At 34.4% G+C, this 12,963-nt stretch overlaps 2 protein-coding genes across 2 annotated transcripts; both read right to left on the bottom strand.

Annotated features, from left to right (window-relative positions):
• Positions 1 to 995: 995 nt before the first annotated feature.
• Positions 996 to 2,040, bottom strand: LOC133307164 (organ-specific protein P4-like). The gene is made up of 2 exons (XM_061507613.1): positions 1,965 to 2,040; positions 996 to 1,493 (listed from the first exon to the last, which is right to left on the bottom strand). The coding sequence occupies exons 1-2, from the start codon at positions 2,007 to 2,009 to the stop codon at positions 1,047 to 1,049; spliced, it is 492 nt and encodes a 163-aa protein (XP_061363597.1). The 5' UTR covers positions 2,010 to 2,040; the 3' UTR covers positions 996 to 1,046.
• Positions 2,041 to 3,906: 1,866 nt separating this feature from the next.
• Positions 3,907 to 4,736, bottom strand: LOC133307168 (organ-specific protein S2-like). Its single transcript, XM_061507619.1, has 2 exons — positions 4,624 to 4,736; positions 3,907 to 4,418 (listed from the first exon to the last, which is right to left on the bottom strand). Exons 1-2 carry the CDS (start codon positions 4,666 to 4,668, stop codon positions 4,143 to 4,145), a joined length of 321 nt encoding a protein of 106 aa, XP_061363603.1. The 5' UTR covers positions 4,669 to 4,736; the 3' UTR covers positions 3,907 to 4,142.
• Between the last annotated feature and the right edge of the window lie 8,227 nt (positions 4,737 to 12,963).

Genomic DNA, 12,963 nt, shown 5'->3' with positions numbered 1-12,963 from the left:
TGGAATTTTTTTGCGTAAAAAATATTTAAGAAATTATTTTCGTCAAAACTTTTGACAGAAATTAAATTCCGTCAAAATTTTTGATAGAAAATTTATTTTTGTAAAAATTTCATCGGTTAATAAAATTTCGTTGCCTTTCGACGAAATGTATTCAGACGAAAAAGTAATTTTTTGATAAATTTTTCGTCGTTTGCAATGTAAAAATTTTGTCGAAAATATGATCTTTTTTAGTGGTGTGAAAAATATATAAATAATTTTGTTTAATATAATAATTACATTAATTTTTTTGAAAAGGATAAAATTGTGAAAATATCTCATCTACCCTCCAATTTCTCCCTTATCATTTTTTCTACTCCCAAATAATGAAAGAGAATACCTTTCAATTTTCTTTCCTTCCTTCCCCTTGTATCCATTTCTTTTCTCTCTAAACTCTCAAAGAAAACCTAAAGACTTTGAACATATCACCGGCCTTCCTCCACAAGGAAGATTAAATTGTATCATGATAAAATTTTGATCTAAATGAACAGGCATCCTTTCCTTTGAAACTCTGAGAAGGAAAAAGCTCAAATAAAGATAAAAATGTTATCAGAATGATCAAGACCATCCAAGTTTCACCAAGTAGATCGTGTGCACAAAACAGTATAAATTTGGGGAGCAAAAGTTGGGTAAAAATTTATGAAGATCAACGCTGACAAGAAACATCCCGTCTATTGATTATAAAAAATCTGAAGGACCCAAAAATAGATGCATAAAAAAAAGGATAACCATAAAAATACATCTATAAACAAAGGGTTCAAGCGTTCAACAGAAAGAGAGGTTTAGAAACATCAATTGCTGTCAAACAAAAAAACCCCTTAAATACTTTCCCAATATTATTTTTATCCTAAATTAGTTGAGTCAGTAATAAACCTAAAGGAAACACTCATCATCATTATCATTCTCATCATCCAATATTTATATATAACTTATTCAAAAACCATAGTACATTACACCATATTAATCACATACACACTTTGCATTGTTACAACTGCATTCTTTTTCTTCATTTAATCATTATACTTACTGAGATTTGGTCTGGGTTCAAATTCACTATTCGCTAGTGACTCTTCACCGTCATACTTAGTTAAGCTTGGCCTGGGTTCAAATTCAATGTTCACTAGTGGCTCCTTAGTATCATATTTAGTGAGGCTTGGCCTGAGTTCAAATTCATTATTCACTTTCACTAATGGCTCATCACCATTATATTTAGTGACACTGGGTCTTGGTTCAAAATCTTCCTTGAAGACCTTTTTTTCTATGGTAACTTGTGTATTTGTGACAAGAGGCTCTTCACATTTGTGCTTGAGTTGCTCTTGAGTCTTGGGGTTGTTTTCAGTTTGGATCTCAGATGTCAACTGAAGAAGACCTTGAATTCCTTCTGGCAGTTCCTGATCTTTCATTACCATTTTCCAATATTCCCCTGCATCTTTTCTTGATTCCACAGTAGCAGCAAACTTCACAAAAATTACAAGAACAACACAGAAAAAAAAGGGGGAAATGGTGGTCAGATTACTATCCCAACTCCCAATTCAAGAAGCCATAATACAGAATATAATTTCAAACCAATATTAGAAAATGAGATCATGATGCCAACTAATAAATAGAGTTGAAAACTAATTAGAGTCCAACAGATATTTATCATTTTGAAGTAGGGAAGAAAATATTAAAAATAACCTTGGACTGCATGAAATTTGAGTAAAGTAACGTAATGAAATTATTTTGTTGTGGCATGCTGCTTTTTCCTCATATTTAGTCAAGTTTATTTTATTTCATTCACTCCAAATTATTTGATTATTGATTGATGTTAAAACCAATTCATCTGAATCCCTTACTATTATTTAGAGGAGAAGGCAATAACAAACTAATGATAAGATAAGAAAGGATATCATTAATAGAAATTGTGAAGCAACGAAAGGAATACATACCAAGAAAACAAAGAAAAGAGGAAGCAAAGCAAGAGCTGGTCTCATTTTCAATATAAAAAGGAAGTCCTTGCTTTCTCTTTTTATTGTTTGTATGAATGTCGAATGATATCTCACTACCTATTTATAGTAAAATAACCAATAATAAGAGCAAGTATTAATGTATGAAGGGAATAACAAAAGGTGTTTGAAGAAAGTGGTTTTCAGTATAATTAGCAAGAAGGCAGTGAAAAATAAATGTCATTACATTTTAAAACAATGTACAGTTAAAGGACACGCACCACAAAATAACACATCACATATGCAACGCAAGACACTTACCCACAACCACACAGCACGTGCAACAGTAACACATTTCACAATTGGAGACAGTATATGCATGTGCTGTGGACACCTACACACACCACAACTTGCGAATGTCTCCAATATTGGATCGTACAACACACTCATTTCTTCAAGCTCCAGCAAATTCACGCACCGACACATGTCTTCCAAAAGAACAACACTTATCACAAAAATCAAAAGAAAGTGAAGAAAAACACAGACAAAGAATCAATTTGAGAAAGGAGGAGAAGTAATTTTAGTAATTAAAGTCGTGACTCCTAATGTCAGCAACACTGTATTTCTAATTAATGTAATCGAACACTAGTTGGAATTCTCTGATTGATGAATCCTGCCAATGCAGGTTTCTTTAAATGGGGTATCCACATGGGCACTCGGCACTCCAACCCAATTTTAGAATCCCTCTATGAGACCCTCAAGCCCAACGGGCTTTGATTCATGCAAAATTAGTTGTTTCTGCTTCTAAAAAAAAAAACAAAAAAAACAATCATGGTATATGATATGTTTGTTTCTGCAAAGTACACAAACCGTACCAATCAACTGGGCCCCAAAAGATTAAATAAGAAGTATTACTTGTTATTAATACAATTTTCTTTGATTTAGAGTACTATTAAAAGTTAATACCATTTAGAAATCAACATTTTCAGTGGTGCAAGCAATCATATTCTAAACCTGCCTATGCAGTACATATTGTCAATGTCATCGGTAATAAATTGGAGAGTGAATAGAATCCTAATTATTTACGGGCAAATCAATAGTGATGATCTTGTCATTTTCTATTCTAATTTTTTTTCTCTCTCATTTTCCATTATCGTTGATTTGTCTGTGAATAGTTAGGATTCTCCTATATAACATGGTCATATTAATTAATACAGGAAAAGATCTATTCTTAATAAACTATTCTTCGTATTTCTTCTAGAGAATCTCCTAATTGTTCCAGAGCAACTAGAAAGAGATTCCTTAATCAGAAAGAATTCAGTTCAGATGTAGGATACCTAGGGTTCATTGATATTCCTGATATAGTAGATGTTATCACACATACAATCATACTCAATTCGATGGAATTGGATGTGTCTATTTATCTATCTCTTGACTCGAAATGGAAGAACAGGTTTGAAAATGACGATACTTATAGTAATACTAAGGATACCAATAATACCGATAAAAAAGGGGAATTGGCTTTAATACGTTGTGCACAACAGCCGGATTTTCGACGAGACAATAACAGGATCTTGCTAAGTAGTTAACTGATTCGAGGAGAGGAAGACTGATGATTTTGAGTTATGATATTTGGCACCAGGCCTATCACTACAGAGATTCATTCCACTGGGAGATTAGTACTTTGAACATATCACCTGCCTTCATCCACGAGGAAGATAAAATTGTATCATCTTATAAAATTTTGATCTAAAATGAATAGGCATCCTTTCCTTTGAAACTCTGAGAAGGAAAAAGCTCAAATAAAGATAAAAATGTTATCAGAATGACCAAGATCATCCAAGTTTCACCAAGTAGATTGTGTGCACAAAACAGTATAAATTTGGGGAGCAAAAGTTGGGTAAGAATTTATGAAGATCAATGCTGACAAGAAACATCACGTCTATTGATTATAAAAAATCTGAAGGACCCAAAAAATAGATGCATCAAAAAAAGGATAACCATAAAAATACATCTTTAAACAAAGGGTTCAAGCGTTCAACAGAAAGAGAGATTTAGAAACATCAATAGCTGTCATACAAAAAAAACCTTAAATACTAATCCCTTTCTCAATACAAGATACTAAACATCATGGTATCTATGGTCTATATTCCAATCTAGAGATGTGTGTATCTGACGTCGCTAATCATGAGCAAATGATTTGAGCTTCAACCCTTCTTGATAGTTCTTGACAAAGGCCTTCTGCTTCTGCTTCTGCTTCTTAGACACAACATGGGTGTGATATAATATAATATTAGGCTTTATATCAAAGTCCCGAATAAAATGATCCTTCCCTGCATCTGATACTTTTGGATCCTGAACAAGGAGGTCTCTGATTGCTTCTGGCATAGGTTGGTCATTCATCATATTCTTCCAATAGTCTCCCTGGTCTTTTCTTGCATAACTGAGGTTTGCAACCTATTTCATTAAAGAGAAAATATAAAGGTCATGAACAATTAACGTAGGATAAAACTCATTGGTTCAAATTTCAAAGACAACCAAGTTACTTGGATGAAATCAGGAAATTCCTCACTGCTTGGATTTGATGCAAGTTTAAAATTAAATAAGCTTCATAAAAGATAAAATGAATTTTCATAGAGTTAATCGCTTCATAAAAGCTTACCAGGAGAAGAAAGAAGAATACCAACAAAGCAAAGATGGACTTCATTTCTTTGCCAAGATGTGGACTTCACCTTAGATTTGTATGTCTGAACGCTAGGATCTTCAGCCTCTGACTATCTCTTTTTATAGGCCACAAGTGACCCACCATATATATATACTACACGAAAAATGAGAAAAGTAAATAGAATGTCAAGTGGAGTCATCTTTAGTAAATTTAAGAATTGTACTTATTTTATGCAAAGTAATGCTACTGTACCAGAATGCAGAGTCAGTAAATGCTTTTACATGATGGATATGTGATTATTAGCCAACCTTATAGGGTCAGTGGCTTTTTCTCTACCCCTTGCATATGTTTGGCACTTCTTCACTATTGCTATATTATATTTATACTAATCATTTCAACTTTATTTAAGTTAAACATGTGACAGATCTAATATTTCCTTTAATAAACATTGGTTAACAATTCTCTTCTTTCTTGTGCACAATTGCGTAGACCGTACGGCAATGTCACAATGCACAGAAACAGTTACTTACCCTTTCCTGCCATGCAAAACAAATAAGCTCACAATCATTATACACAAATTTCTGGCTTGTGCAGCTTCTTAAAGTTACATGCAAGTAGCAATACATGTTCGTCTAAGATATGAAGCCAAATTTGTGATTAAGATATTTGGGTTGACTTCAGAGGAGTAATTGACGGTGACATATAAAAATAAGTCCATTGAAATATCCTAATTTCGACACGTTTAATAGAATTCAGAACGGTGTGCATGATACATGACGAGTAAATTTTGAGGTTGTCAGATATATATATATATATATATATATATATATATATATATATATATATATATATATATATAAAGATCATTTAGCAGCGCGCGCGCGCGCGCGCGCGCGCGCGCGCGCGCGCGCGCGCGCGCGCGCGCGCGCGCGCGCGCGCGCATTCGCGCGCGCGCGCGCGCGCGCGCGCGCGCGCGCGCGCGCGCGCGCGCGCGCGCGCGCGCGCGCGCGCGCGCGCGCGCGCGCGCGCGCGCGCGCGCGCGCGCGCGCGCGCGCGCGCGCGCGCGCGCGCGCGCGCGCGCGCGCGCGCGCGCGCGCGCGCGCGCGCGCGCGCGCGCGCGCGCGCGCGCGCGCGCGCGCGCGCGCGCGCGCGCGCGCGCGCGCGCGCGCGCGCGCGCGCGCGCGCGCGCGCGCGCGCGCGCGCGCGCGCGCGCGCGCGCGCGCGCGCGCGCGCGCGCGCGCGCGCGCGCGCGCGCGCGCGCGCGCGCGCGCGCGCGCGCGCGCGCGCGCGCGCGCGCGCGCGCGCGCGCGCGCGCGCGCGCGCGCGCGCGCGCGCGCGCGCGCGCGCGCGCGCGCGCGCGCGCGCGCGCGCGCCTTGAGCTGTTAGATTAAAATGGTTATTTGTTGTAGTATCAGAATTTTTTTACCACGAATTTGATTCTTATCGCCCCACTTTTTGTTGGGAATTCGGTTCTTCTATCTCGGTTGGGACAAGTCAGTCCCTCGACTCGACTTTCACAGCCTTCTCGCGGAAATCAATTAAAAAGATCTTAAATGTAGGATCTTGACAATCTAAACTACACACAACGAAGTAAAATCCCACAAAAATTAGTTTAGTTCAAATTTCCACTATGATAATAATGGATACAAAGAATTAAGCTTCACCAAAGTGATGATTCACTCAACCATCTCCAACAATAGTGATAGTCAAACTTTACTAGAGATATTTCACTTAAACTGAAGTCTCTCAAATGCAAAGCTTAAAGCTTTGCTCATAAATCTCTCAAATCATCTAACCTAGCCTCCACCCACAATTAATGAATATACAGAGGAGATGGGAAGGTTCAAGAATCTACAGTTTAGGATTTTAAAAAACCCTTGAATGAGTTTGGGCTTAAGATTAAAGTAAGAAGCCTAACATATTTTAGTGAAATTAAGTTGGCTTAAGGTATAAAGAAAAATGGGACCATATATATCCATATTTCAAGTTCAAAATACTCATATACGAGGAGATGCGTTAAAAATACTGCACAACAGTAAGAGTTTAAATAGTTATCCAAATCTATTATAAAAAAAAAAAAAAAAAATTATGCAAATCCACCCACGAAACACTGGCATAAGTGCGGGGGATATGCGACCCTGGCATCTACAATATGCTTAGAAGCATAAAATATTTAAAGCTAACGCTGTCTTTCTGTTGAAGACTCCAGTTAATTAATTTATTTTTTTTCTTACAAATGAGATAAACCTAAACTAGCTACACATTTTGTGCAATAAAGGGCGTAATATGGTTCGAAACTCGTTATGCGGACATACCAGCAGGGCAACTATGAATATTGGTAAAGTAACACACAAAGCATTAGGAGTGTTCATCAATCGATCCAAACTTATTAAAACCGCGGTAACCAAACCGAAAAACCGATAACCGAATAAACTGAAAACCGAAAAATCGAAAACCGAAAAAAACCGCAAATTTTAATTGGATTGGATCGATTTTCGGATGGGTTGATCCAAACCGATATAATATATTAATTCTCCTCTACCTACTTGGGTCTTTCTCCAATCATAGCCCAAAAATTTCTAAATCCAAGATCCATTAACCCATCAACTAAACCCAAGAAAAAATCTAGCCACATCTCATCAACAAAATTTCATCTGTGTAGAGTTTCATATCTCATTGCCAAAATAAATAAATTATATATCGTTTACTGATACTTTTATATTTCAAAAAAAAAAAAATACAAAGTCAATATATACAAAAGATGTTATTTGCACAATAATAATGAAATAAATTTTAGGATTTTCAAAAAACCGAAAACCGATCCAATCCAAACTGAAAAATATTGGATCAGATCAGATTGGATTTGAAAAAAAATCCGAACTGAATAGATGATTACATGATCAAACTGAAGGAATTGGATCAGATGATTTTTGCTTCCAAAACCGATCAAATCCAGACCGCCAACACCTCTACAAAGCATATCTCTTGTATATTCTCCTTTTATACACCATGAAGTTTGTATAGACGTAATTTCATGGCCACCGTACATATAAAATAAAAATAAAAATATCGTGTATATATTCAAAGGGATTAATGATTTTTATATTGTATGAGATAAAATTATCTCCTACACACACTATAAAAAATCACTTCAACCCAAAATCTTGAAGTGTTAGATGACGATCTTTTTAATAGTTTATATTATTCTTTAATATACACTTCATGTAAGAGCTCTTTGGGTTTGAAAAAAGAATATTGCATAGCCCCAATTTTTTCTATTTTTTTTACCTTATGCTTTATTTAATTCCACAAGTAGAAGGCAATGGGATCGAACTTGTGACCTTATCCCCATTCAACCTTCTCCGGGCACCATGCCCTCGGGGTACGGCCCGTTTGGGCTAGCCCCTCATTGTAACAGTGGGTGCACTAAGCTTCGCAACCGGAGAAAGGACGACACTAATCCCCTAACCGAAGATTTTTGGCTTATCCTCTGGCTCCCAAAGATTTTCCGAGAAACTGCTTGAGGCAGGGTTTGATCCCTGCACCAAGCAATCCCTTGGGAGCTCAGCTGCCAACTGAGCTACCCTTGGGGGATGGGTGAAGGCCTTTTTAATAATGATTTATATTATTCTCTAATACACACATAAAAAAATGTGGGAGGCTCATGTGAGATCATATAAAGAGAAGAGAGAGTGAGAAAAAATAAAGGCCTTATATACTTTTATGGAAAACAAATCTGTCATTTTAAAGGATATAAGCTTATATCATTTTAGATCCTAACCGTTGATTTCCTTACATCAACGGTTATAGTCTATTGGGTCAAACTTAATGAGCCAAATTTATTATTAATTAATTAATAATTTTGATTTAACAAATTATAACCGTTGATGGATGAAGTCAAAGGTTGAGATCTAAAATGATATAATCTTATATCCTTTAAAATGACAAAAGTTATTCCCTGCTTTTATATATGTAAAATATAAAATTATCTCTTATAAGAAACATTAATTGCATGTTCAAATCAATATTTCCACAATTTTATATCATATCTTGTTAGCAAGTAAAAGTTATAAACAAACAAAAAATTGTCATATTCTAAACTGTTAGCAGATATAATCAAATGATTTCATGTGGATCTACGGTTCTACACCTTGGAGGGTTCCAAATTTAATTGCTGACTCAATGAAAGATGGAATTCAGTGGAAGTAGCCGGAGTATGGGGTAATCACTAATCAGTGGGTCTGTCGGTTAGCTATGAGATAAGGTTCACAAAATACAACCCAAGATTAGATATGAGTTCGCCAAAATGTTCCGTTGACTTTTTTCTTCCAAGTTAACTTAAATATGAGCACCACTAATATAAATTATTATCGGTTCATCGTTTCGCCAAAAAAAAAAAAAAAAAAATTACTATGAAGCTTATAAAGAAATGGAATCAAAATGCAGTTGCACTTTATTTTGTTTCCTATAGGTTCATGCGTTGCATGTAATCATTATTTTAGTATAGAATCGTGTTATGTTTTTTTCTGCCTTGTGGGGATGCGTTGTGATCTATCTGGATCTGTGCCAAAGTCAACTTAGTTTCTGCATCAGAATGCCTACTTGTCTTTGTAATATATAATTTTTCATGAGGAGGTTCAATCAGTTTAAATTCTTAATTGATTAACGTGTCATCTGCTAGAAGACACAATGCTTACCTTTTTTTTAATCTTTGTTGTTACAATGTGATGCTATTTGATCACAACATTTCGATGGCAGTTGACTATAATATTCAATTTAGAAACAAATTCCAAGTTAATTATGACACCAAAAGTTGCGTCATTCTAATTAAACAACGTTCAGCTCCTTAAAAACTATATGCTTGAGGGAATAATTAAGTTTCGAAGAAAGCCATTGACTCGGTGCTTTTCCACATTCAACGTTTTGAAGAAACAGATATATATATATATATATGTATATCAGTCACACACATATATACCTGTGGAGGTAGGGAAAGGTGTATATATCAGTGCCATATTTTGGGTAGGTAATAGAGCATATATACTTGATATTATAATTTAAAATTTTCAGATCAACGGGTAATACCTCACGCACGTGTATATATGGTGAAAAAAAAAAGGAATGAAAGTTGTAGAAGGAAACTAGAGTGTACTTATAGGCTCGTACTTCAGAAAAGGCATCGTGGTTTTGTCTTTTTCTTTATCCTTGGTTGACTTGATCTGCAGATGTGACCCTGATAGCCTAGGTGTGTGAATCACCAAATGGATGAACCATATGATATGGTTGTCACTTTAATTGGTCTCTAACAGCTTATCAGTTCCATTTGATATCTTTACTCAATCACAGCCATGAATCTGATGTTTTAGTGGGTTGTTTGAAAGATTTTGGGTGGACTTGTGGGATGAGCTAAGCCTTGAGGTCCATGACAGCTGCTGCAGATTGAACAGTTTTGCCAACACACTCAGTTTCCCACTACATGGGACGCACAAAAGAGTCAAATATACATATGATCCTTTGCCACTATTCATTTAGTCTAAATTCTACCAAAGGTGTGGCTCCTTTTTCTTCTCCCTTTATTTTTTCTTTTCTTTTTTCATGACCCTGTTGATCTCTCGAATGATAGCTTTTATAACCAAATTTGAACAATATTTGTTCTAGAACCATGTACATGTTGAAGAAGATAAGGGTCCAAGTTAAATTGTCATTCAAAATACCAATCACATATAATGGCCTTACGCCCTTATCCATTAAAGACTTTTAATTTTACCCAAACTTATCTCTAGGTAAATCATATCAATAAATAGAGTAAGGATCTGTTTACAAACTTTTTTTATAAATTTTTACAAATTATATTATGTCTGACCGATAATACTTTACTCAAGAGTGTATTATCAAGAGTGTATTATCGGTGTGTAGTTTGTAAACAAAAAGTTTATAAATATAACCTTCCTCCAACCCCATAGGCACTCCAAAACCCTTGCTTTCTTTATCACTAAACACACTCGCCTCTCTTTTAACGTTAAACCTATTATTTATGTACGGTGATATGTAACTATCTCTTCACTAAATCCCATATTAAATATGATCCTCTTAGATAAAATAATATCCATTACCATAGATTTCACAATTTTTTTTATTTTGCCTTATGGATTATTACATAATAGAACAAGGGCAGTGGCGTTAATGAGAGCTACAGCCAGTATCTGGTAGAGACAAACAATTGAAAGAAGTATATATCATGATAACAAGCATGATATATATATACTTGCACACTGATGTAGAAATTAATAACAAGCATGTAAAAAATGATAATGATAGCGATAACAAAATAATTAAATGAAGATATGTATAAGAAGATGATCATCACAAGAAGACATGAAAACATGTTAATAAAGATGAGGATGAGGATAAAGTTGAAAATAAGACTATGATTGGAAAGCATGTGCTTGCCTGTAAGCCATCCAATATGCATCACATTCACATGGACCCCTTTTTCACCCCAATTATCTGAATGGTTATCTATTTTGGCAAGAAAGATTGTGCAACATATCTCTTAAACTTCTGCATAGAGGAGAATCTGTGATCAAATTCCTTTCTAATCAAAACATGTGTACCCTTCCTTTTAAAATTGTTCTCTTTCTAATCAAGACCATGAAACACTTAAAAATGTGATTAGAAATTATGGAAGGAGAGACCTAGTTCTATGCTATCTCGATCCTTGGAGTCTTTGCTTGATTTTTTGCACGTTATCTTATCCAATTCTCAGTTCATTTTTTTGGGGGAGGGAAATGTATTCCACTTTATTATTACTTCTTTGAATATTATACTGCTAACCTTTTGAAAGTGTGAGGGAATATGCTAGTATAGTAAGGGGCATAAGATAGTTTAGTTTGTAACAAAAAATTTCGGTGCACACCACATGAAACATTACCTATTCGTCTGAATTTGGAACAGCATGCTGTGGCACTCACCTGATCTTGCGTACGTCTTGTGAGTGGGGCGTGATGATACGATTTTACTACAATGAAACGATTTGAATAATGTTCGCTTTTAAACTAATTTGATTAGTAAATAAAGCGAAACATGTACGATTATTAGTTTAATCAATTTCCAATAGTCATTTTAATTGTTTAATTAAAATACTTATTGCTCTATTTAATAAATTAATTTAACCACTATCAAAAAAATTAAATTTAAATAAAACATTATTTCATAATGTACTATATAAAATTTTTAATTAACACACACACACACATATATATATGAGCTTGTTACGCTAATTATATCAGTATAAATAAAATATAAATATATTATCAATCAAACATACAAAAATTAACTTAAATAAATATTATTTTCATTAAACTTATTAAAGTAAGATTAAAAATTAATAAATATATAAAAGATGGTATTTTATATTAATTTTTATTTATTTATTTATTTAAGATTAATATGTGTGATAAAATATATCTTTATAATTAATTAAAAATTAATGTACTTCTGATTGCTATTTGTTTAATTTTATTTTATTTGGAAATTGAATATATAAAAATATAAAATTAAACTTTAGAGGATGGAAATATGAAATGTAAAAAAATATATAAATGATAACAATTACAAATTAATTAAAGAAAATAAATGAAATAATAAATTAAAAAAATGAAAACTTAGGAAAAATGCCATGTCACAATTATGGTTGAAGAACTTTTATATTGTTACAATATAAATTTATCTTATAAAAATAGATATTAATGTTTCTAGTGTAAGATAGAAATAATTTTATCTTCTGTGCTCATATAAAAATGAATAGAGCTCTATGAGAAAAGGATTAAAAAAATAAAATAGATCTCATCGACTTTTATATCAGTGCAGAAAATAAAATTATTTTCATTATCAGAAGAAACATTATTCCCATAAAAATAAGGGAACGTACTTCTTATGTTGTAAAAATTTTTTTGCAGCAACTGATTGTAACTATGTATTTAAGGGAATACACATTTATAATCGAAAAACAGTTTTTTTCTCTTTTTTCATGTTAGCAAATAATTTCTGAGCATAGAAAAAAAATAGTTATTTTCTCTAGAATACATAATTATAATCAGTTGCTTGAAAAAAAAAATATTAGATTAACATAAGAAAAAAAAAGGACCCTAAAAATAACACTTAAAAGTTGTGCATGAATTGCACTTTTTTTCGCCATTTTATTATTTTTATTCGTTGTGATTATTTCAAGTTTAGCAACGAAACGGGCCATTGCACAGTTGGCCCAAAAAGGTCCAACGGGCTTCGTAGAACCGAACCGTGGACGTTGGTGGGATCGAACAAAAGGTTCGTGTTTTT

Source organism: Gastrolobium bilobum, unplaced genomic scaffold (assembly GCF_033153095.1).
Source record: "Gastrolobium bilobum isolate Gb01-03AN ecotype WA unplaced genomic scaffold, APGP_CSIRO_Gbil_v1 utg39213, whole genome shotgun sequence".
NCBI classification, from domain to species: Eukaryota; Viridiplantae; Streptophyta; class Magnoliopsida; order Fabales; family Fabaceae; genus Gastrolobium; species Gastrolobium bilobum.
This window is presented reverse-complemented; position numbering and strand designations above follow the sequence as displayed.

What these genes read in the sequence shown, in the direction of transcription:
- LOC133307168 (XM_061507619.1), bottom strand. Translation starts at nt 4,668, where the DNA reads ATGAAGTCCATCTTTGCTTTGTTGGTATTCTTCTTTCTTCTCCTG. An exon ending in TATTCTTCTTTCTTCTCCTG is followed by an intron (nt 4,419 to 4,623) that starts GTAAGCTTTTAT and finishes TTAATGAAATAG; the next exon opens with GTTGCAAACCTCAGTTATGC.
- LOC133307164 (XM_061507613.1), bottom strand. Translation starts at nt 2,009, where the DNA reads ATGAGACCAGCTCTTGCTTTGCTTCCTCTTTTCTTTGTTTTCTTG. An exon ending in CTCTTTTCTTTGTTTTCTTG is followed by an intron (nt 1,494 to 1,964) that starts GTATGTATTCCT and finishes ATTTTTGTGAAG; the next exon opens with TTTGCTGCTACTGTGGAATC.